This window comes from Papio anubis, chromosome 10 (assembly GCF_008728515.1).
Source record: "Papio anubis isolate 15944 chromosome 10, Panubis1.0, whole genome shotgun sequence".
NCBI lineage: Eukaryota > Metazoa > Chordata > Mammalia > Primates > Cercopithecidae > Papio > Papio anubis.
In genome coordinates, this window is record NC_044985.1 from 46017995 (window position 1) to 46040221 (window position 22227).

Below are 22227 nucleotides of genomic sequence, written 5' to 3' on the forward strand. Positions count from 1 at the left end.
GTCTATTCTGGGCTCACCGGCCTCCTTATTATTCTTCAAATAGGTCAGGCAGGGTTTTGCTTTAGGACCTTAACTCTAGTTCTTCATATGGAAATTTCTTCCTACAGATACCTCCAGAATGTCTAACTCATTCATGACCTCTAAGTTTTTGCTCAAATCTTGCCTTTTCAATAAAGCTACCCAAGTACTCCATTTAGAGCTACAACCTACTCTGTCATCTCCCTACCCCTTAACCTTGACTTAGGTTTCCTTATTTTTCAATAGCATTTATCATCTTCTCACATGGTTTATAATTTACTTACTCATCATCCTTACTTAAACTGTTGTCTGTTCTCCCTGCTAGAATGTAAGCTCCAAAAAAGCAAGGACATTCCTCCCCTCCTACTGATGTATGTTTTCCACATCTAAAATAATGTTATATTATATATGTTCAATAAATAATTGTTGAATAAATGAATTGTTCTATCTAAATGAAATTTCTTAGTGACATGAAATAAACTCCATGAATGTTGGGTTCCATTAGCTGGTATGTCTTATTATATATATGTATATTATTTATATGAGGGAAGTAGGCTCTGGGTTTGTGACTGAAATTTGCTGAGGAGCTGTAACTCTTTTCTCTCCCTCATTCATATAGTGGGAAAGAGAAAATGAGGTGGCAACAGATAGGAAAAAGAACTGCAAGTAATTTATTGTTTATATTTTACTGGTAAATGTGCTGGTTAATTGAATATCTCAATTTATGATAAGACCAATGCCAACAAGATTCAGAAGAAATTCCATAGTTAGACACATAATCCTGTAAGCTTTATGGTCACCAGAAAGGGGGTATCCTGTGTAAGAGAAGTAATTAAATTGGCTAATCTTGGTCAAAACAATGCATTTCCTTAGCTATTTCTCTAGTTATATTTTCTACTGCCATTTAAAAACTTTTCAAGCCTTTTTTCTTTTATGGTGTAAATAATTTTATTATATTCTGAACTACAGCACTATGGTTGGGGATGGAGAGAAAAGGGGACATACAATGTTTAAGAAACCACATTCTGCAGCCAAACTCTCAGATTTGCTAGTCATTATGCAACTGCAGTTGTGGGTAGTGAAATACAATTCTCCACCTGACTTTTCACATTTATAAAATGGGAATAATAACACCTGATGGAGTTGTTTTGAGAAAGAATACTTCACAACACACAATGCCTGGTACGTCATATTCACTCTATAACCATTTTTATAAAATAAAGAAGGATTTTATTAAAAGAAAATATTTAAAAAGTGAAATTTTTAAATAAACATGACATTTTCATAAAATGTTATTGTTCATACAATATGAACTTGACTCATGGAGGCAAATTAACATTACTATTATTTTAAAAAAACTCTATGGCCTTATTTGAATTTTTATACTAGGATATTTATAATTTGAAACACCAGTTTTAGGGAGGGAGATGCTGTGTTGTTCAAAGTCCTCCTCTGCATCTTCATGGTAGGAACTTTCTTTGGTAGCCCTTTCTCTAAGTTAAGATATATGTTGGCAGGAACTATGAAGGATCTGATATTTTACTCTAGTTATAAGCAAACAAGTAGAGTGCCACAATTGCATAGAAATTGGCAGAATGTGTGAGATTCCTGAGTCAGAGACAAAGAACTTTATTACTCAAAGCACAACAGACAGCATGAGCTTCATACTTCCATAGATTCCCCTCATTCTGAAGTCCCACAGGGCGAAGAGGAGCTGCCAGATGGGTGCTGTACATGCATTGCGTTTGTTATCCAACTGGAAGAAGAACTCCAAGCTTAGGAAAGTCCTAAGAAGGCTGCTAGCAAATGTACCCAAACTTTACCCTGGCAGGAAATACTTTCTTTGAAATTAAATGTGCAGAAAGGCAAGAAACCCATGGGGACTTAACTCCCAACTACACAAATGCAGTTGCATCAATAAGGCTATTTTGATGAAAACAAGATGAACAAAAATTTTGACCACAGAATTAGACTAACATTATAAATGTAAACACTCAATCCTTTCTAAGCAGTTCTTTGAATATGTAATCAGTTGGAATACAATTTTGCAATGGTTTGTTCTTTCTAGTGCTTTATCACTTGATACCTTCATAAGTCATGCATTTTTCGCTCTTATCACGTAGGTTTTACCCTTCCCCTCTATTTATTTATGCCAATAATTTAACCTTAGTGGCTTAAGTATTTCTTACAGCATTGAAGGAACTTACAGACACTTTCCCAAGAGTAGCTTCTACATCAGCAATCTTCCTTTCTCTCTGCCATTTCCTCTGAGAATTGTTTCACAAGGTCCAACATCCTCTTCTGTAGCATAGCTGAACAACAGATACTCAGCTCCGCAAGACTGATTTCTTTTGTGAATAGTTAACATTTTTTTGATAGCCTTATTTTTAAGAAACATGTTAGCCCTTCTCTTGTTCTTCAGAGATAACTCAAAATAATATCATTTGGTCTATTTGTTCATAAGCCAAAGCTACAGCTGCCCTGTCCTTTTAAACTCAGAGCTACAAAATTCATTTGAGTTCCAGAGATAAATCAGACTTGTCCATTGGTATTACTTAATAAGCCAAAATAATTGAACATTGAACAAGAGTTTGCCCAAAGGCTGAGTCAGATTATATACAGACACCGTCTACATTATCAGTGTATAAACAGTAAATAACTTTTTAGTATATGTTCATGTCCTGTGCAATATTTGGGACATACTTACACTAAAAAAAATTTATTTGGAAATCAAATTTAACTAGATATCCTGTTTATTTGCCAAATCTCACAATTCAGGTCCCCATTTATCTACCGAACAGAATCAATAACCTGTTCGTCCAATGTGGCCTCAAGTGGGTTTTGGCGCAGAAGCGCTCCTCTTGGATTACAGGTGTGGTTCTGGTTGTAAAGTTTTGATGTGACGTCAACACTATACAAAAGTAAATGTAACTGCAAATTTTGAAATTCACAGATGGGTCTTTGAAGTCCAGCTCAAAAGCGTGGAGGAGTAGGTTAAAATAAGTCACAGACTTGCCGGTTTGGGGTTTCTAGAAACAAAAGTAACTTGAGGAGTTGAAAGCTTGTGGAAGACCTTTCCAGAGAGGGTGGGAAGTTGCAGGATAAAAGGCTTCTTCGGGATTTAGAAGGAGAGCGCGCGAGAACCTGAGCTACCAAGTAAGAGCCGAGCAGGGACTGGTGGGCTCCCGACGGGGTGTAGCCAATCAGGGCAGAGATGGGTGGGGCTAGGCTGCGGGAAGGGGCGGACTGCAGGAGAGTTGGCTCCAAAGTGTGGGACTCAGCCAATCGGAACCGGGCAGGCCGGGGCTGGACTGCGGAAGGGGGCGGGTTCGGAGGTGTGTACTGTACGGTGAGTCTTTTAGCCTCACCTGCAGCTTCGCCTCCCTGCACCTGCATCTGTGCTGTTCTCCCAGCACTGCGGACGCGACTCGAGGGTGACGCTTGCTTCGCTCGTCATGGCCTACCCGGGATACGGAGGCGGGGTGAGTCCCAGCCGCTGGGCCGTGTCCCTCTCCCTCGCGGGGTGTGGCGCCCCCTTGAGGGCGGTGCCAGCGTGCCGGGTCCGCACTTGGCTGCTGCTCCCTGAGTCCGCGCCTGGTACTCGGCGGCGCGGGACTCCGGGGGTATTGGGAGCCAGGGCCGCAGCGAGCATTGAGCCTGGGCTGACTTGGAGCCGCAGGTGTGGAGCCGAGGGAGTGATGTGTGTTTGGAAATTTATTTCCTGGAATGGAGGAACAAGCCACCCTCTTCTTGTTCCAGTAATCTTTTGTGGTACATCCCTCCCCCGCCCCCCACTCAGTGTTGCTAGAGATCCTGTTTCTGAATTTCCTGACCACTTCTTGTTCTCTAAGTTCCTTATGAATAAATTAAGGTGTACGGTAAATAACTCCTAATCTTTACTGTTATACGAAGGACAATCTGTTCTAGACTCCCCCCCCCCGCCTCCTCGCCCCCAGGCGGGGGGAAGTTACTCTTTCTTACAACTTTTATCCTATATCACCTTTGGGAGTTGCAAGTTATAATCATAGAGTCCTGGTGGCTAGCCCCTTCTTTTCAGAAAGGAACCCAAATCTTTAGTATTGATGTCAGTGATCTGCAAAGTGGGTTGAGCACGCTGTGTTAACAGAGTTAACATTAGCTTGATCCATTGCGGTGTGGGTAGAATATATTTTCTATTTTTATTTCTGTTTGTTTTTTGCCTAAACAGAGAAACTGTGTTTTACTCATTTTAACATAGGACTTGACTTTGGGCTATGGTTGTGGTCTTCAAAAGAGTTACTCCTACCCCTGGGAGTTCATGGTGGTGGTTGTTGTTCTTGTTCTTGTTTTAGGATATGAATTTCCAGGTCCTCAACTTCCACACATACTTGTTTCTAAAATTGATTTGCTTTCCTTAAGACTTGCCTCTATTCCCTGTGGCACCTTCCGCTTTGTAATGCATACTCCTCCTCAGTCCTTAAATTTAGGAAGGAAGTTTAAAGTGCCTAAGGAAAGGAAAGTCCCTTAAAGATTAGTCAAGATAGCATAAACCTGTGGGTCTTTAAAAACGTCCCTAGCGTAGACGTATTTTTATTTGGTTGAAGCTATCTGTTAGAAGTGTGATATATTTACTCCTCTTGGTATGCTCCTAATTCATATATGTATGTCAGAGTGAGGTGGCAAGAGTAATACATTTTCATTCAAATAATTTGGTGCTTCCTTACCCACTTTTGTCAGAGTACTTGAATTTGATGGAGAGTTCCACGACACGATAAAGAGAACGTCTGTATATGTTTTGAACATTTAAATACCCTTTTCCATGAATTTAAAATAAACATCTCTTTTCAGCTGTTCTCATGCTCATTATTAATCGCTGGAAAGAGAAGTACCCTCAATAGCTGAAGCAATATAGATTACAGACGCTGATTTAAAAAAATGTAATTGAAATATTTTAAGATACATTGGATAACATTTTGGGATAAAACTTACATGATTTCTTTACTAGGAGAATATTAATAAGATAGTTGAGACGTTTATAAATCATGTTAAATAAAGGAAACCCACACCTTATTAATGTTTCTTATACTCTTTTAACAAAATATAAAATGTCAGCTGCTAGACCTAATTGTTTTGATAGTATACTTTTATCTAATTAAGTGTATGATTTATCTCTGTAGGAGATGCATTTCCAATAGATTTTTACTTTCTTCTTTTAAGTATTGTTTATATAAAAATTGTGTTGTTTTCTTTCTTTTTTTTTTTTTTTACTAATTGTATATGAATAAAAATTATAACTCAATATAAAGGACGTTTTTTGTTTCTCATTTTGGTCACAGGAAATGAAACAATCTAAAACTTTGTTACATGTTTTTATTTGTACATGTATTATACAAGCTTTAGTGTTTTCAATAATAAAAATACATTTTAAGCACAGGAAACTTACACAGAATAGATTTTCACACAAGAAATAGCATACAAAATGAATTCAAAGATGAAGAATCTGTCTTTAGAAATCACTTTTAATCTGTTTTGCCTTCCCAATTTGCAGCATTAACTTTCCCCAATCTCATAATTTGAGAACCTGGTGGTCAGATTAATGATGGTTACAAATTCTTTACCACTCCCCTTATCGAAAAGCACAGACTATTTCTCCACTTCCTTCAATCTGGGTTGGGCCTGTTTCACCTTCATCTGGTAGAATACAGTAGAAAAGGCACCATGGCGGTTCCACACTTATTATTGTAAGAGGACTGGCAGCTTCTGTTTCTCTCTCTTAGAACCTGACTGCCATGCTGTGAAGAAGTGGAGAGCCATGTGAAAGGGCCCATGTGGAGGAGAACTGGGGTCCCTGTCCAACAAGGTTCATCCCTAAACACGGTTTACATAAATTCATATTTCAAGTTGTCCTCTTGATAGTTTCAAATGAGTCAAAATTGATCATTGTCATTATTACTACATAATGTGGGTAAGGAAAGGCTTAGACAATATTTTCATGTCCAAGCCTTTCATGTTTCTGTGCATGTTTTTAATCTTTACCATTGCCATTTTGTGAAGGCTTTAGTTAAAACTAGATCACATGATCTATAACAGCAGAGAATACCACATATATAAACTGTAATAAGTCACAATAGGCTGGAAAGAAACAAGTGAGAGTCTAGCATATGGAATTCTCTCTCATCCCTCAGGATACTACCACAACCACTGCAGTTTCTTTAAACATTTTGCTTCCTGCCCCTTAAAAGATTTTTGAAAAACTATATACCCTTTTCCCATATTTTATATTGACATATAAAGTTTTTATTTTAAGTTTAAATAGTTGTAAAGAATACAATACCCAATATATTGTAAATGTTGACACTTAACAAAGTTTCATTGTATTTACACATATATTCTTCTAAGTATGTGTCTTGAGGGTTACTTCTTAGTTTTACTTTAGGTAAAATCTTGCCTTGTTTTACTTTTTGTTTACTTCAGTGATGTTGGTAAACATTTTTAAAAATTGTACATGTTCCTCTGTTATATTAAGTTCTTAGAGGCTAGTAGCTTTCTTTTTTCTTTTACACTTCTTTTAATGCTGGGTAATATATGTTAACGAATTGAATTATGTCTTAATGTAGGACATCTGACATTTTGTAGTTAAAGTTTTTGTGATAGGATTAGAAGCTTTGGTAACTGTGTTTACTTTTTGATGGGCTTCTAATAATTTCTTTTGATCCAACTTTTATAGATAATAGGTAATATTTATATTACTAACCTTCTCCTATTTCACTCTTATAGTTTGGAAATTTTAGCATTCAGGTGCCAGGAATACAGATGGAACAGCCAGTGCCAGAAACAGGTCCAGCCGTACTCCTCGATGAATACTGTGGGTTCCCAGCATTTTCAGACGCTTATTCCTCAGCTGGTGACTCCGTGTATACTTACTTCAGTACTGTTGCTGGACAGGTGAGATGCTAAATTTATTGCATAAGTATGTCTTTGAAAATTATTGTTTAAGAGAAATGTCAGCTATTTTCCTTAGAGTATCATTTTAAATGTATATGAAATTTATATTTTAAACTTATCTAGACTAATTTTTTTCCTGAGATCAGAGATGAGCATAGTCCTAATTATTTCATTTTAAAAGTCTGTTATTGTGATGCTTGATACATTGTTCATTTGGCTAAAAGAGGAAACATTTTTTTTCATAGTGGGGAAATCTGATTCTTTCTTACTTAGTATGCTTGCCTTACTGAAATTCTTCTACAAGGGGCTTCTCTTACTAGTCACTAAACACTCCACCAAAACTTAGATATTATATCTTCTTATGAGTTATCATTTTTCTATCACTTAAATCTTTTTATTTCCTTCACTCTGTTTGACATTTAGGAGCATCAGACTCTTCCTGAGTGATAGATAACACAAAGCTAAGTAGGTTTAGCCTGCACATTCTTTTATAGCATGCAAAAATGAGTATTGGAAATTTGAGGAAAGTAGGAAGTATTTTAAAAAATTATAAGGAACAATATTTCTAACTTGGGCCTCACTCCCATTAAAAAAAAATCTCAGTTAAAACCTAAGTATGTCAAACAATATGATTGGAAATCACTTCAGCGTGTCATAAATTTATTCAAGTTGAGAAATTACAGTTTTTCACAGGTAGAGTTTTTTCATTTATAGTAATTTTGATTTTATATGGCTAGCAAATTTTCCAGATTATCAAAATAATCATGTTGGGATTTATTAAATAAAAATTAAAGGAGATAGTATGTTATGATGAGGTATGGTATTAGGATGTTATTTGTTTCCAGTAAATTTGAGCGATTATTTAAAACATTGACTTTATTGTGATCAATAGGGAAGTGTGAAACTGCCAGTTCAAGTACATGAATTCTGTAGGTGAATTGTTACTGATGATAATGTGAATACTTTTGTCACGGGAAGCTTTTCTTTTACTCCTACATAACTGTAATGCTATACCACAGCTTATTCTTTTCTAAGTAATTTTATATATATTTTTCATGTGAAATTTCAAGGAAAATTAAGCAAAGAGGATATGTATTATACCCCTTTGTATCAGTTATTAGTTGTATTTGACAGAAGTATTGAGTAAATATTCAAGATCAGAAGGAAAACAATATTATAAGATGCCAATGTCTTCCAAATTAATTAATAAATAATATAGTATTATTTGAGTCAAATTCCAAAAGGTTTATTTTTCTTTTTTCTTTTTGGCACTTGCTGCAATGATTCTAAAGTCTGTCTTGTATACTATGTTATTGAGAATAAATATTAAATTATAATATATAAATGTATTGTAATTATTAATAATTGTGATAGTGTGGTCCTAATGTAAAAACAAACATATAATACTGAAAAGCCCAGAAGCTTACCTGTGAATTCAGTATGTGGTAAAGGTAGCATTTCGTATCAGTGGGGAAAGAATGATTCCTGAATTAACTATCCTGAAATAATTAACAGTTTATCTAAAAGTAAATGTAAATCCTCAGCCCATACCATATAGTAGCATGAATTCCAGATATATTAAAGTATTGAAAAGAAGTTGTATTGGTGTTTATCTCCTATTGTTGAAATAAATGAGCTTGTCTTTATTTTTTTTTTTTGCTGCTTTAGTATGTATTGCAGCACCTGCTATATTTGCGTTTTTGTCTACAAAACTTCTTAGAATAGTCATGAACTAAGATAGTTGTGTGTGTTAATGAAACATTTGGGAACATCTTTTTAAGATGTGTGTTTTTTTTTCTTGATATGTTTCATTTACTTGTTTAACAATTTGGGGGGGAAATTGAAAGCTTTTCTGTGTTTATGGAATACAGTGGATTGGTGCATGGAGACTGGGGACCAGAGAGGATTTGGAAAAAGAGATCTACATGAAAATCATCTTGAGGGAGTTGGGGCAGTGTATCAAAGAGGTGATTTGTAAATTGTGGATGGTTCTGGGAGAGGCTCAATGATAAAACAGATTAGGAAAAGGTAAAGAAACTGGCAGAATGGAGGTGCCAATACCAGACTAATGGGCAGAAACAAATTCACTCTTGAGTCTTAGCTGCAGGCCTTACCTCTTTTCTTTTATAATGGTCAACAAAGATTTATTGATGTAGGTAGAATTTTATAGAACTTTAATAACATTTTATTCATTCCCTTGAGTGTCCACTAGGTCTAATATACTTTTCTAGGAATAGACAGTATACATAGAATTAATAGAGATGGCAGACATTCTGTTTTGGCTACCCCAATTTCATTTACATTTTATTTTTTATGGTAAATGTAAAAGGTAAAAGGCTAACCTTTTACCTTTTATTATGTATTAGAGGCTGGGGGACTATAATACTCACCATCCCAGATACCTTTGTACCTACTAAAGGCGGCCATGTGCTGTAGGACTGACCATTGACATGTAGGTGCAGTATCTTTGGAAAATCTTTTTACCCCAAATGAAAAAAGCCTTACTGGGAGCAGCCTTGGGTGTGGCTGTTTTTGCCCCTTCATTCTTCCTACCTGGAAATGGGACTTGAGGTATGGAGGTGCAGCAGCCATCTTGTGACCCTGAGACAACAGACTTGAGATAAAGACCTATAGATAGGGAATGTGGAAAAATGTAGAGATTGATGACAAGTCTAAGTTGCCATACAGTCCTGTTCTGCCTAGCCTCAAACCTGTTGTATGAAACAATAAACCCCTATTGGTTTAAGCATCTTCAATAATATTTTCTGCTGTTTGCACCTAAATGGTACCCTAACTATTCTACTCGTTATACCATTGTCATTTTAAAGGATTATACTGGGAATAAGTATTATACTGAGAATAATTCTGTTATCTCTGTTTGACTATGTAATATATTCATCATATAAAATTACAACTTAAAGTATATGAACTGGACATATATTTGGAGACTTTTTTTGACTTCTGAACTATTTCAGCATTTTAATTGTTGGCAGTAAATTTGCTATGTTTGAACTATTTGATCCTTTCCTTAAATTTCCCAGTCTTGTGCTTTTGAATAAATAAACTCCATGAAGACAGGGTTCTGGTCGTATTTTCCCTACTTGACAGATAGATATCAGGAATATATAAACATTTGATAAATGCTTTAAATGGATGCATTAACTATCCCATTTTCAGTTTTTAGTTTTTTAGTCTAAATGTTTAGTCTAAATACAGTCTAAATATTTAGACTAAAAATATTTTCAATTTTTAGTCTAAATATTTAGACTGTATTTTTTCATATGTTGAGTTCTACCTAGCTTTGACTGATCAGGTGCAATATCCGACTTATGTATACTGCTCCTAGAACTCAACTACCGAACTCACATCTACACCCATATCCTTTTTTGATGGGCCTCATAATTAATGATGCTCTATGAAAAACATCCGATTAAAGCTTTCCACAGTGTTCTTATTTATAGGATTAAGTATTCTAAACAGTAAGGATTAAATCATTGATTAATTCGGGGAAATTCTGGTTTCTGTTTTCATACAGACACACACATGCATCACAGTAATACCAACAACTTTAACTATTGTATGCACACACTGCTTCTACTTTTCCACATAGCAACTGTGATGTGGGCATGACACATGTACCTTTGCATTATAGATAAGTAAGCAGAGACTCAAATTGAGTAACTGAACAAATAGGACTTGAAGTTGGATATTATTTTAAAATCTTGCTGCCTAACTAAAGGCAAATGATTTTTATTAATTATCTACCTGATACTCTTGTAATTTAATTAGGACATTCAGCTTTCTACCACTAATGCTACCTAATTCAGTTAAGAGTTTATATAGTTAGCCTGATTATCAGCTTCAACTGTAGGTAAAGAAATCCAAAAGTATCACTTGGATTTTATCCTTGTAGTTTAGGAAGACATTGCTTATTTGTGAGTTAGTCATTGAGATAACATATTTTCATAACATCTCTGAAGTGGTATACTAGAAGAATGCTTTCTGATGGCAATGAATAACTTCTAGCAAAGCTGTTACGGTTGTTTTTCTAACTTCAAAAATTCTGTAAAGAGCACATGTAAAGCAGAGTTCCATTCATTGTACAGATTTTTAAATGTAATCCACATTTGAATGAGAAATTCCAATATTTTTAACCTTTTGAAGTAGTAAATGAACATGGTCACAAACAGTCAGAAATGCCAGCAGTTTAGTGAAGAACCAGAGGTAGTTGTTTTCATTCTACCAAACAACTAACTTCTTTGTACTAGATACTCTGCTACAGCCTGGGAATACAAAGATGAAGGAAACTGAGACACTGACTCAGACGATCTCTATGTAGCCAGGGAGATACAGACAAGTAGAAAATGATAAGAATGTAGGGAAAGATGTGCTAGAGGTGAACAGGTGAAGATGATTGCAACACCAAGAGTTTGTACTTGTGCTGTTTGCCGAGAACAGCACTGCTCAAAGTAAATATAAGATGAGCCACAAATGCAAAGCACATAGTTTTAATGTCTCACAGCATTATTTCAAAAAGTAAGAAGAAATGTGAAATTAATTTTAATGCTTTATTTAGCCCATTATATAAAAATCCTAACATTTCAACATTTAATCAACATACAAATTATCAATTATATTTTACGTTTTTTTTTTTTTACTAAATATATGAAATCTGGTGTGTATTTTATACGCACAGAACATTGTAATTCAAAATAGCCACATTTCAAGTGCTCAATGGAGCCTATGGCTAATGGCTGCTGTATAGAACAGCAGGAGCATAGAACACTCTTCCTTCAGGTATCTGCATAGCTGGCTCCTGTGCCAAAAAGGCCTTCTGCCATTTTTTTAATTTGAGGGAAAATTTTCTAACCTGTCCCCTGATCTAAACATATGGCTAATTTTTAAAGGTATAAGTTTCTAACTACAGAACTTCAAATTTAGTAAGCAAGATTCCTAGAAAATACATGTGACAGAGAAAGGAGCACTTAGATACTCTTGACTAGGTAATGCCATACATGTGGTCCATTGAGAAGAATGCTGCTTAGTATTTTGTAATTTCTATTGGAACAACCGCAGTTTTGTAAGGGGTTCTTTTGCCAAAAATCCATTAGAATATGAGTGCTAATAATATTTCTTAGAAGTAATTTAGAAAAGTTTTTTGTTTTGTTGTTTCTTGGATCTCTTATGAAGAGTATGTTTTAAATTTGCCTCCTTGATCCTTCATCATAGCTGACGTTTTGCATTTGTGCCAATGTATGTGATGGTTCCAAAGGAATTACTTATTTTTGTCAAAAACAGGATGAGGTACTGAATCATAATGAGAATATTCAACCTATTTAATTTCCATTGTGATTTCTTGTTTGCATTTTAAAACTTTATTTTCTGTAATAAGTTCAGGCAAGATATGTTTGGGCAGTAATCAGAAGAATAGCTGCAAGATACAGGGGGACTCTAGAATTTTGCTAGGGGTAATGGCGGGGGAAAATATATTTTCCCCTTCCAGTTAAAGCTTCAGTATTATTTATAAATAATCTCTTCCAAAAACAGCATGAGTAGGGATGTTTTCGAGACTTTTCTGAACATATTTTAGGCATTTTTCTAACTGTTTAAAATAGAAGTAGAACGACTCTTATGAGATTATCTTGAACCATTATAGAACAGGGTAATTGTGCTATAATTCAGAAGTAGAAGAAATTATTTATGTTGTATGATATTTTGTAATATGCCTTTGTTGTCAGTAATTACTTCTAGTATTTTGTAGTTAATTATAGAGTAATGTTTCAAAGAATGCATATGTCTTGATTGGCCTAAAACAGTCAATTAACATTTTAATATGCTTTTATACAATTGCACATTAAATTAGGTCATAATTATTTTTGAACAGGATGGTGAACTGGATGCTGAAGAACTTCAGAGATGTTTGACACAGTCTGGAATTAGTGGAACTTACTCTCGTGAGATCTTTTTTCCCCTTTTGTTGAAATTGTAATAGGAAATTTATTTTCTTACTTTTTTGTTCCTGTAATTAAAATGTTTAAAAAATTATCACAGTTATACATGCACATAGTTTAAGAAGTCAAATAACTGTAAAACTCGTTATGAAAATAACTGTTCATTGTGCATTCCTGTCTCCTCAACATTAACTGCTCATAGAGGAGACTTCTTTTAACTTTTAAAAATCTGATTCTTTTGAAATTTGCTTCCATATTTCAAGATAGAATATTTTTTCACGATTGATTTTTGGATTTTATGATTGTCTATTGATACCCTGCTATGGAAGATGAGGATTTCACTTTATTTTAACCTTAAACTCTCCTCTGTCTCTGCACTCCACAGAGGAACATTTCCCATCCTCCTGTCCTTCTAATGTAGTTATAATATATAATAATTTTTGTTAGGTATGTTAGTCTTTATTTTTACTATCTGAATGCTGCTTATAGCTGTATCTTATGATAATGCATGATTACTTTTCCTTTTTATATAATGTTTTGCTTTTCTTGAAATCAGTAGTTGTCGGGCATTCTTTCTTTTTCATTATCCTAGAACTCTGGGATATACTGTTTTTTATGCGTGGCTGTCATACTGGGATTCTTTCACCATTAATTCTGGAGCTGGTTTCCCCATTTCTCTTGAGTTAGATCTCCTTTTTACTCCATCTCTTGTTGTCTTCTTTTAAAAAATTCATTATGTTATTTTAGTGAAATATATAGTTAGGTAGCTTCTTAATAAAAAAGAAAAAATATGACCGGGCGCAGTGGCTTATGCCTGCAGTCCCAGCACTTTGGGAGGCCGAGGTGGGTGAATCATGAGGTCAAGAGATCGAGACCACCCTGGCCACCATGGTGAAACCCTGTCTCTACTAAAAATACAAAAATTAGCTGGGCATGGTGGCACGCACCTGTAGTCCCATCTACTCGGGAGGCTGAGGCAGGAGAATTACTTGAACCCGGGAGGCAGAGGTTCCAGTGAGCTGAGATTGGGCCACTGCACTCCAGCCTGGTGACAGAGTGAGACATCATCTCAAAAACAAACAAACAAAAGAATACATGGGAGATAAATTTTTGAGAGCTTGTTTATCAAAAAATGCTTTCATTCTACCTTCAGAATTGATTGGCAAGGTATAGAATTCTAGGTTACAATAATTCTCATGTAGAATTTTGAAGGTATTGCTCCACTGTTTCTAGTGTCCCTTGTTGCTTTTTCTCCTTCCTGCCTGGAAGTGATGTGATTTGTTATTCCTCTCTGGAAACTTGTGAGATCTTTGTCTTTAGTATTCTGAGATTTGATGGTGATGTGCCTAGTTGTGTTGTGTGGGGAACTCAGAGGGTATTCTCAGCCTAGAAACTCCTTTGCTTTAGATGTAGGACATTTTCTTCAATGATAGTTTCTGTTTCTGGAATGCTTTTTGTTTTCACTGGGTTTTCTACTTTTATCATCTTTTCCCTCCTATCATTTTTGTTTTCTGAACTTTTTGGGAATTTTCCTCAACTTTATTTCCTAAACCTTCTATTGAGTCTTTAATTTCTGCTTTTCATTAAAATCCAAGAACTTCTGTTCTATTTTCGTGAATGTGATACTGTCCCTTATCTCTCTGAGACTATTAATGTATTTTCAGAGTTTTTTCTTCCTATATAACCTTTGTTTTTTCCAGATTGTTTTTTCTCCTCATTTTGTTTGTTTTGGGTGGTCTTTCATGTTAGGTGCTTTTCTCAGTTATCTGATGATACTGTCGTGCTCATATTTTAACTAAAATACTGATGAGAAGCCCTGAAATCATGGTTAAGCATTAATTGTGGGCTTCAATGTATGGTGGTTTGGCTGGGCAGTTTTGTCTTGTAACTCTGGGTGTCGGTATCTTTAGGGATTCCCTTTTGGACTGGGTTTTCAGTTGACCTTCTGCCTGGAAAGGAGAGGTGGGCTCAGAAGGATTCTCAAGTCTTTTGTAAATTGTCCTTTAATTGCCTTACTTTTAGAAGATAGCCCTGTCTCAGCTCTGCTATCTTGCATTTCAGAGACCTCTCCAGAGAATAAAATTCCAGACTTCTGCTGGGTTGGAAGTAGGTGTAGCATCCATCCAACTGAACTGAGGCAGGGAGGGGATATGAGGCTTAAAATGCTCCTTAGGTAGACTTTCAGCCAATTCTTCTGTTTTTGTCTCCACTTTCACACCCACTTTCAGAAGTACTGCCAATTCTTAGGCATTTGGGGTCTTTTCCAAGGGTTGCTTCTCAGCTTTTCTCATTACAAGTTCAGGAATCCATTTTCTCAAATCTAGGTTGGTTAACTCACATCCATCAACTCTTCAACTTGCAAAATTTTGTTCCTTTGTTTCCTGTCTAATTCTCTTTTTCTCTGGTTTTATGCCTTAAGTTAGTTTACTCTCCATTCTAATGGACTGTGGGGAGGAAGTGAAAAATCTGTCAACTTTCCTGAAAAGTCTGTCTCTTCACTCCTTGTCCTAAATATTTTTTCTTATACATACACATTCCTATTCTGATATTGAAGATCTGCTTGTTTGCTGATTCAGATTTAGCCATCTATTGTCATTAATTCAGATTCTCCCACTTTATGAATGTGTGCCAAGTTAATTGTAAAGCAAAATAGATATTATTTACTTGCCCAAAGAGGAAATACCATTCCAGAATTTCTCATGTAATCCCCTCACTCTGATAGGTTTATAGCCTTAGCTTTATAAACTTGGGAAACTACCTTTCTGGGTTGCAGTTTCTTCCTTTTTAAAAACTGGAACTACTATACGTTTAGCATGTTTATGTGAAATCATGTAACATACACCACCTTACTCATATTAAGAACACATTGAGTATCTATTGAGTTGTCAATTTGAAAATACTACAACTAACGATTCTAACATCGATACTATATTAAACATTTAAAGAAAATCAGCAATTTTAACTTTTGGAATGTTTTATAATTTTTTCTTTGGTGGGTCTAAAATTTAGCGGAAATAATTTTCTTTTATAAAATGTTAAAATGTTATGGATAAAATAAAATATTCATTCATTCATATTAACAAGCTGCTATTAAACACTTTGTAAGTTTAAACTGTACTAACATGATATTTTCTTTATCAGGGCATGAAATTAGTCTTGGGATATGTCAGCATATTAGTTGAATGTAATTGGATTAGAAAAATTAGAAAAGGATTAGAAAAATTGAATTTTATCAATAGGTCATCAGTTGTAGTTCTATAAATATGAAAGTGTTAATATTTTGAATTACCTCTGGTTTTAAGATAGCTTGTATTGATATTTTCTTCCTTTTTTCTCCCCCCAACCCCTGAGAAAAACCAGCTACTTCAATTCAGATGCTCATTTTTTTTTACTTGGTCTATTACAATAAACTACCAATGGACTTACCTATTTCCAGTATCATCTCACTTTATATTTTATTCATTGTAAACTAAAGTTTCTAAAATGGAAATTTTAGAATTTCCCTTTGCTTCTGAAACACTTCAGTGGCTTTCATGGGCCCAAACTTTTTGGGGTAGTATTCAAAAGTTTCATGATTTGGCCCTCATTTGCCTTTCTGATGTCATCGTATGTCACTCTCTCCCATGTACTTTAACTCAAGTTTTGTGATCTCTGGGTACATGTCAAACTTCTACTTTAACTCCACTTGTCATTTGTGTTATAAAGACTGGAAGCCTTCCTCTTCCCCAGGCTTGGGTGAAGCCAAGTGCTTTACATACCTGGAGTGTCTTTGTCACAGTAATTTTCAGTTAGTTTATAATTGCTCATTTAATTACCTTAGTCCCCTCGCTAGATGTGAGTACTTCGAAGGCAGTAATTTTTTTAAAAACAATGGGTACTTAACATTCAATAATAGCTTGTTGATTGTAGTGATCTTATATATTTTGACAGTTTTTAAATGTTTTATTTTGAAACTAGAGATTGTCATAATTTTACATAGATAAAGTTGGGCATACTCTAATTTAAATATTGAATATGTTTTACAGCCTTCAGTTTGGAAACCTGCAGAATTATGATTGCCATGTTGGATGTATCCTTGAATAGAAATAGAAAATACTAGAATAAAGAGTAATTGCTTTTTGAATATCAAGCCAGTGGTTAGATTTCAGTGCCCATAGTAAACTAGTGAATTTCAAAATACTTTGTAAGATCCTGTTTAAATTCTAGGCTTTTTAGTTTTTATACGGAAATCTATTCATATAATGAGTTTGGCTAACTCTACAGAAGCATACTCATGTTTTAGTCAATGATTTAGAGTCAGATAAACTCAGGTATCAAAATTTATTTTTGTTAATAAAACTATCAGAGAGATTACACAGGAAAACTGGGATTTAGTGAATTCAAAGAGCTATGGGCAGCTCTTAATGCCTGGAAGCAAAACTTCATGACTGTTGATCAAGATGGAAGTGGCACAGTAGAACATCATGAGTTGCGTCAAGCCATCGGTCTTATGGGTAAGAACATTAACATTCTTTAGAATCTATAAAGCTCATCTTTGTTCTTTGATTAGATGAACTTAATTGCTTCAATTTACTAAGTAATAAAGGGATATATTTTTTCACCAGCAAGTTCCTTTGTTTGTTTTCAAAGTTGTAGGTAAATTCTGACCAAAGACCTCAACAAAACCATTTTAATTATGATTTTTTTTCAAAAGATGATCTTCCATACATGCATACATTTTGAATTTCTTCTGCTGTGTTTAAATTTATTTCTTTGTTAGTACTTACCACTTATATTGTATTCTTTTATAACTTGTCAGGGTCTCTAATTGGGAGCCAAGGCTTGCCTCCGTCAGTCAAAAGTCTGTGCAAAATAGCTTTTCAGCAGTAAAAACTATGTTTTTGTTTGTCTTTTTTTCCTTACATAGTACAGAACACATAGCAGGTGCCAAAATACATCAAGTTGGAAAGGTTGCATTTTAGAGTAATTTAAAAGTATATAACTTTATTCTTATCATACCTCTCTCTGATAAGCTGATGTTCTTAGTGTACTTTCAAAATGGATAACATACAATGGTGTTTAATTTGCTTAAAGTTAATGCAGTTTTAAATAGCTTTATGAATTGTTTTTATGCTTGTGATTTACACTCTTTTCTAAACAAAATATATTTACATGAAAATTAATTTTTTGGAAGTTAAAATCTGAACCCAATGGAAGTGGACTTACCTCAAATTGCAATTTAAATAAGTCAAATTAGTGATTTGTTTGGTTTTGTTTTATAAATAGACAATTTAGTAGTAGGGACAGTCCAGCCCATGTAAACATACGTAGTTCAATTATAGATCCTTGATACCTAATGGATTAAACCTGGACCTTAATTCAGCCTAATGTTGGGAAAGTAATATAATCTTTGGCAGAAAAGAAAACCTCCAGAGTTCCAGTTAGGCAGTGGAATGTAAAAAGGGTTTTCTGGATTGTCCAAATTTAAGGTCTTCATATATATTTTAAAATATTCAAATTATTTTGCTGAGAATACTATGAGAAAATCTAGGAATTTTATAAGTACCGCATTTAGCTTGTAACTCTGTAATATGAAGTTCAAAATGTATTTGCATATAATTACATTAGTTTGCATGTTTTACTGCTTCTTTCAATTTATACGTTTCCTGCATTACATTCTATTGTAGCTACATGTATAATTATCTCCTATTGCATTTATTTTGGTTGTTTTTACCTTTGAATGGGTGAGTGTCATTTGCTCAAGTCTACAAATCCGGTAATGTATGGGCAATAATAGTGGGCTACTATTCTTCTTAGTAAAATGTATACATCTCATTAAATGCATAGGGCCATCTAAAAGGGTACAGCAAGTAGAATATATTAATTTATGTTTTTATTCTTTTTTATTCTTTTTAAATTTTAGATTTTATGTATATTTTAAAATGGGAGTAATCAAAGAATAATACATGTATAGAATTTAAAATAATTTAACACATACTGGGAGTGAATGATCAAAAACTTCTTTCTCATCAATATAAGTATACAGTCAAAAATTTTGGACATCACAGGACTACTAGAACAAAGAACCAAGGAAATCAGTGAAATAGTGAGAAAGCTGTTATTAGTGTTACAATGTATGAAGAAATACTCAGAATTCCAGGACAAAAAAGAATAATGTTTTTCTGTTTTTTCCCCTTTAGAGTAATCATGTTGATCCTCAAATTTCCCTTACTTATAAAAGATACTTTCAAGCAATATGTTCAGTGGGAAATATCATTTGAATAACAAAGATCATTAGTAATCCTTGCCTTAATGTTCTTTAAGAACTATACAAAGTTACATAATTGAAATATTGAAGCATTAAAACCCATGAAATTAGACATTATTTCAAAATAACAATATATGATAAATTCATAAGAAGAGAATTATTTTCTTTTCCTTAGCTTTGACTTTATTACAAAGTTAGAATTGTGATATTTATATACCGATTAACAGGATTAACAGTGAAGCCTTGGTCTGATCAATTTCAATATTAATGTGTTTTGTTTCTAATTATATTTTTGTGGAATGAATTTTGAAAGTTATTTTATGACTTGATTAATGAGAAGGAAATCTTGCAGTGTTCTTATGTTATTTACATTTAGAAGTTTTAATTTATCTCTTTTTTAGGTTATAGGTTGAGTTCTCAAACAATAACTACTATTGTTAAACGTTACAGCAAGAATGGCAGAATTTTCTTTGATGATTATGTTGCTTGCTGTGTGAAGCTTCGAGCATTGACAGGTATTGACTATTTAAAACTAGGTGTACAGTATTATGTAGCTATTTTTGTTGAATAATGTGTCTCGTTTCCTCCAGCAAGTTTATAATAATATGTGTTTTCCCCCTTTATTCATTGTTAAATCTAATTAGTTTTAAGGCTTTAAATATTAAGGAATATAAATGATAAAAACTTGTTATATGTTATTTTTGGAAGTTTTTCTTCATATCTCTGTTGCCTGGGCTATTCAATCACTTCTAAGATTTAATTGAATATGAAATTATTCATTTTTTGTACCTGGGGGCACTAAATATTTGAAACTATGTATTTTAAATTACAATAAAAAAGTAATTTCTTTGTTTAAAGATTTCTTTAGGAAAAGAGACCACTTGCAACAAGGGTCTGTGAATTTCATGTATGATGATGTGAGTATCCTGCTTTTGATATTTATACTGCATTCTAGATGCATTCTTAGTTAGCAAAAAAATTTAAGTGATCCCAAGTACCGGTACTGGAAATAATATATTTTGTATGCCATATACTTTTCCATATTTTTCAGCTTAACACAAATATAAGATTAATATTGGCATAGATGCCAAACAATTTGACTTCATGTTAAATTGTAAATATACTTTTCAATTTTTATGACAGGTTTTTTGAATTTAAAAAAATGAATCACTTTTAAGGGCCAAAACCACTATTATTTTTAAAAAGGGTAGTTTAGTGATATTTTTTCTCAGGGAGGGAAAAATTTTAATCCATGACACATTATTGAAGCTGTTCATTTCTCATTTCAAATGGTTACTATTAACTTGATATTCAGGGTTTTTAAAAATTCAAGCTATAAGACAGTTATATTTTACCTGTGCTTTAATGTTTCAGGGTTTTTGTTTTGTTTTTCTTATACTTACTGATGAAAGTTATGTGGTCAACATTACTGGTATTTATTGGCTTGAATTATAAGCCTTGGAAACAAACTTTTCTCTCTTAAGAAAATGCTCTTGTGGAATATAGTCAAAAACAATGAAAAACTATTTCATTCTTAATAGATAATAATTTTACTTACGTATTAGTTTTTGCAGGGCACTATGGCAATTTGAATGTTCAGAATTCTAAACCTGAAGAGACACTGTGAATTCTTTTGCTTGGAAGAAGTGAACTGGACTACTTTAAAACTTTTAAGCGTTTTCCATGTTCTTCCTACCCATTAAGTCTCTCTTCACTTTCTGTGTGTTTTTATTTTAGCAGATAGTTCAAAACAATAAAAGATTTAAAAAAAATTTGGTGTATTACTGCTTTTGGAAAAGTTATTTTACAGATATGTGCATATTGTCATAAAATATTGGTGTGTGATTGATTTAAATAATGCTTAGCCTTAATTTTTAACAATGTAAATTTAGAGGAATGTACTTTACAAGATAGATTGTATAAGAAGCCAGATGATGAAAGCCTAGAAAAAACTAATTTATACTTATCTGAAGGTTACAAATCAGACTTTAAATTTTGTTTGTAGTTGGTGGTGTTTGAGGGCCAGCTAGAAATGAAAGCCTGGATTTTGTGCTGTGTTTGTAATATAGTTTATTCCTTGATCAAATAATCAGAGAAAAAACACTTAAAGGTCTTTGTCCGTGAAGAAGAAAGTTATCTCCCCAGTCAAATCTGTGGTGGGATAAGACTACAGAAGGCATTATTTTTTCCTTTTTAATTTTTTGTTGTGTATATTTTTCTTCAATATGTTTTATTGTCTTCTCTGAGCAAAAAGTTCTTAATAAACAAAGTATTTCTCTCTGCACCCTATTTCATTAGTGAAGACATAGTTCCCCTAAAATGGCATCCTCCTCTAAATCTAGACTTTTTGGAAATGGTGTATATTTTTGATGATATGTCAACATTCAAAATTGTCCTAATTAAATTGTTGTTTAAATGTAATTTCAGCTGTTTATAAAGTTAAAAAAAAGTAATTAACCACTCCAATTGCTCAGAAATTATACATTTGACTTATTTGACAATATTAACATTAGTGGTGGCTTTGCCGTTAAAAACCCAGTAAGTATATTGAGTGCATCTATGTGATGTGGTGTTTTGAGCATAGTAGGCACCACAGCAACTTTTCTGAGTGGTACTAAAACTGCCGAAAATGCAAAGTAGAATCAGCAAATCTTTAGTGTGCAATATCCCTGGTATAAGGTGTTATGATTAATGTAATTTCTTTCTTGGCAAACACCTCATGTCTATCTTAGTGAAGATTTAATAAACCACATATTTTTCTTACGCTTTAAATGCGTATCTTCCAATCTAACAGTGAGTGACATAATTTTATGACTGCTGACCAAATTAATTTATAGATTTTATAAAATCCCATGTTTCTTAATGGATGAAGGATAGATGGCAATATCTTGAACCTTTTATAAACTTACAGAATTTTAAATCAGCTTTCACTTTAAAAAATCCTGGAAAGGAAGTAATGCACTTGACACTGATAATTTTATATAATTTGCTGTCAGATTCACTTGGTCAGTTTTATAAAAATGTGTGAATAAGTAATCCACATAATTTTGTTTTCTGGCTTTTTTTTATGAACATATATTTGATAAT

At 33.7% G+C, this 22227-nt stretch overlaps 1 protein-coding gene across 2 annotated transcripts; it reads left to right on the plus strand.

Annotated features, from left to right (window-relative positions):
• The first annotated feature begins 3318 nt into the window (after window positions 1–3318).
• Window positions 3319–21899, plus strand: GCA (grancalcin). 2 transcript variants are annotated; one of them, XM_021923669.2, is made up of 9 exons: window positions 3333–3500; window positions 5775–5857; window positions 6775–6942; window positions 12827–12896; window positions 16919–16962; window positions 17239–17386; window positions 19542–19655; window positions 19999–20057; window positions 20706–21899. In XM_021923669.2, exons 3-9 carry the CDS (start codon window positions 6811–6813, stop codon window positions 20730–20732), a joined length of 594 nt encoding a protein of 197 aa, XP_021779361.1. In that variant the 5' UTR covers window positions 3333–3500; window positions 5775–5857; window positions 6775–6810; the 3' UTR covers window positions 20733–21899. The 2 variants fall into 2 exon arrangements, with proteins under 2 accessions (XP_003907595.1, XP_021779361.1); XM_003907546.4 differs by lacking the exon at window positions 5775–5857 and having other exon boundaries at window positions 3319–3500.
• The last annotated feature ends 328 nt before the right edge of the window (window positions 21900–22227 follow it).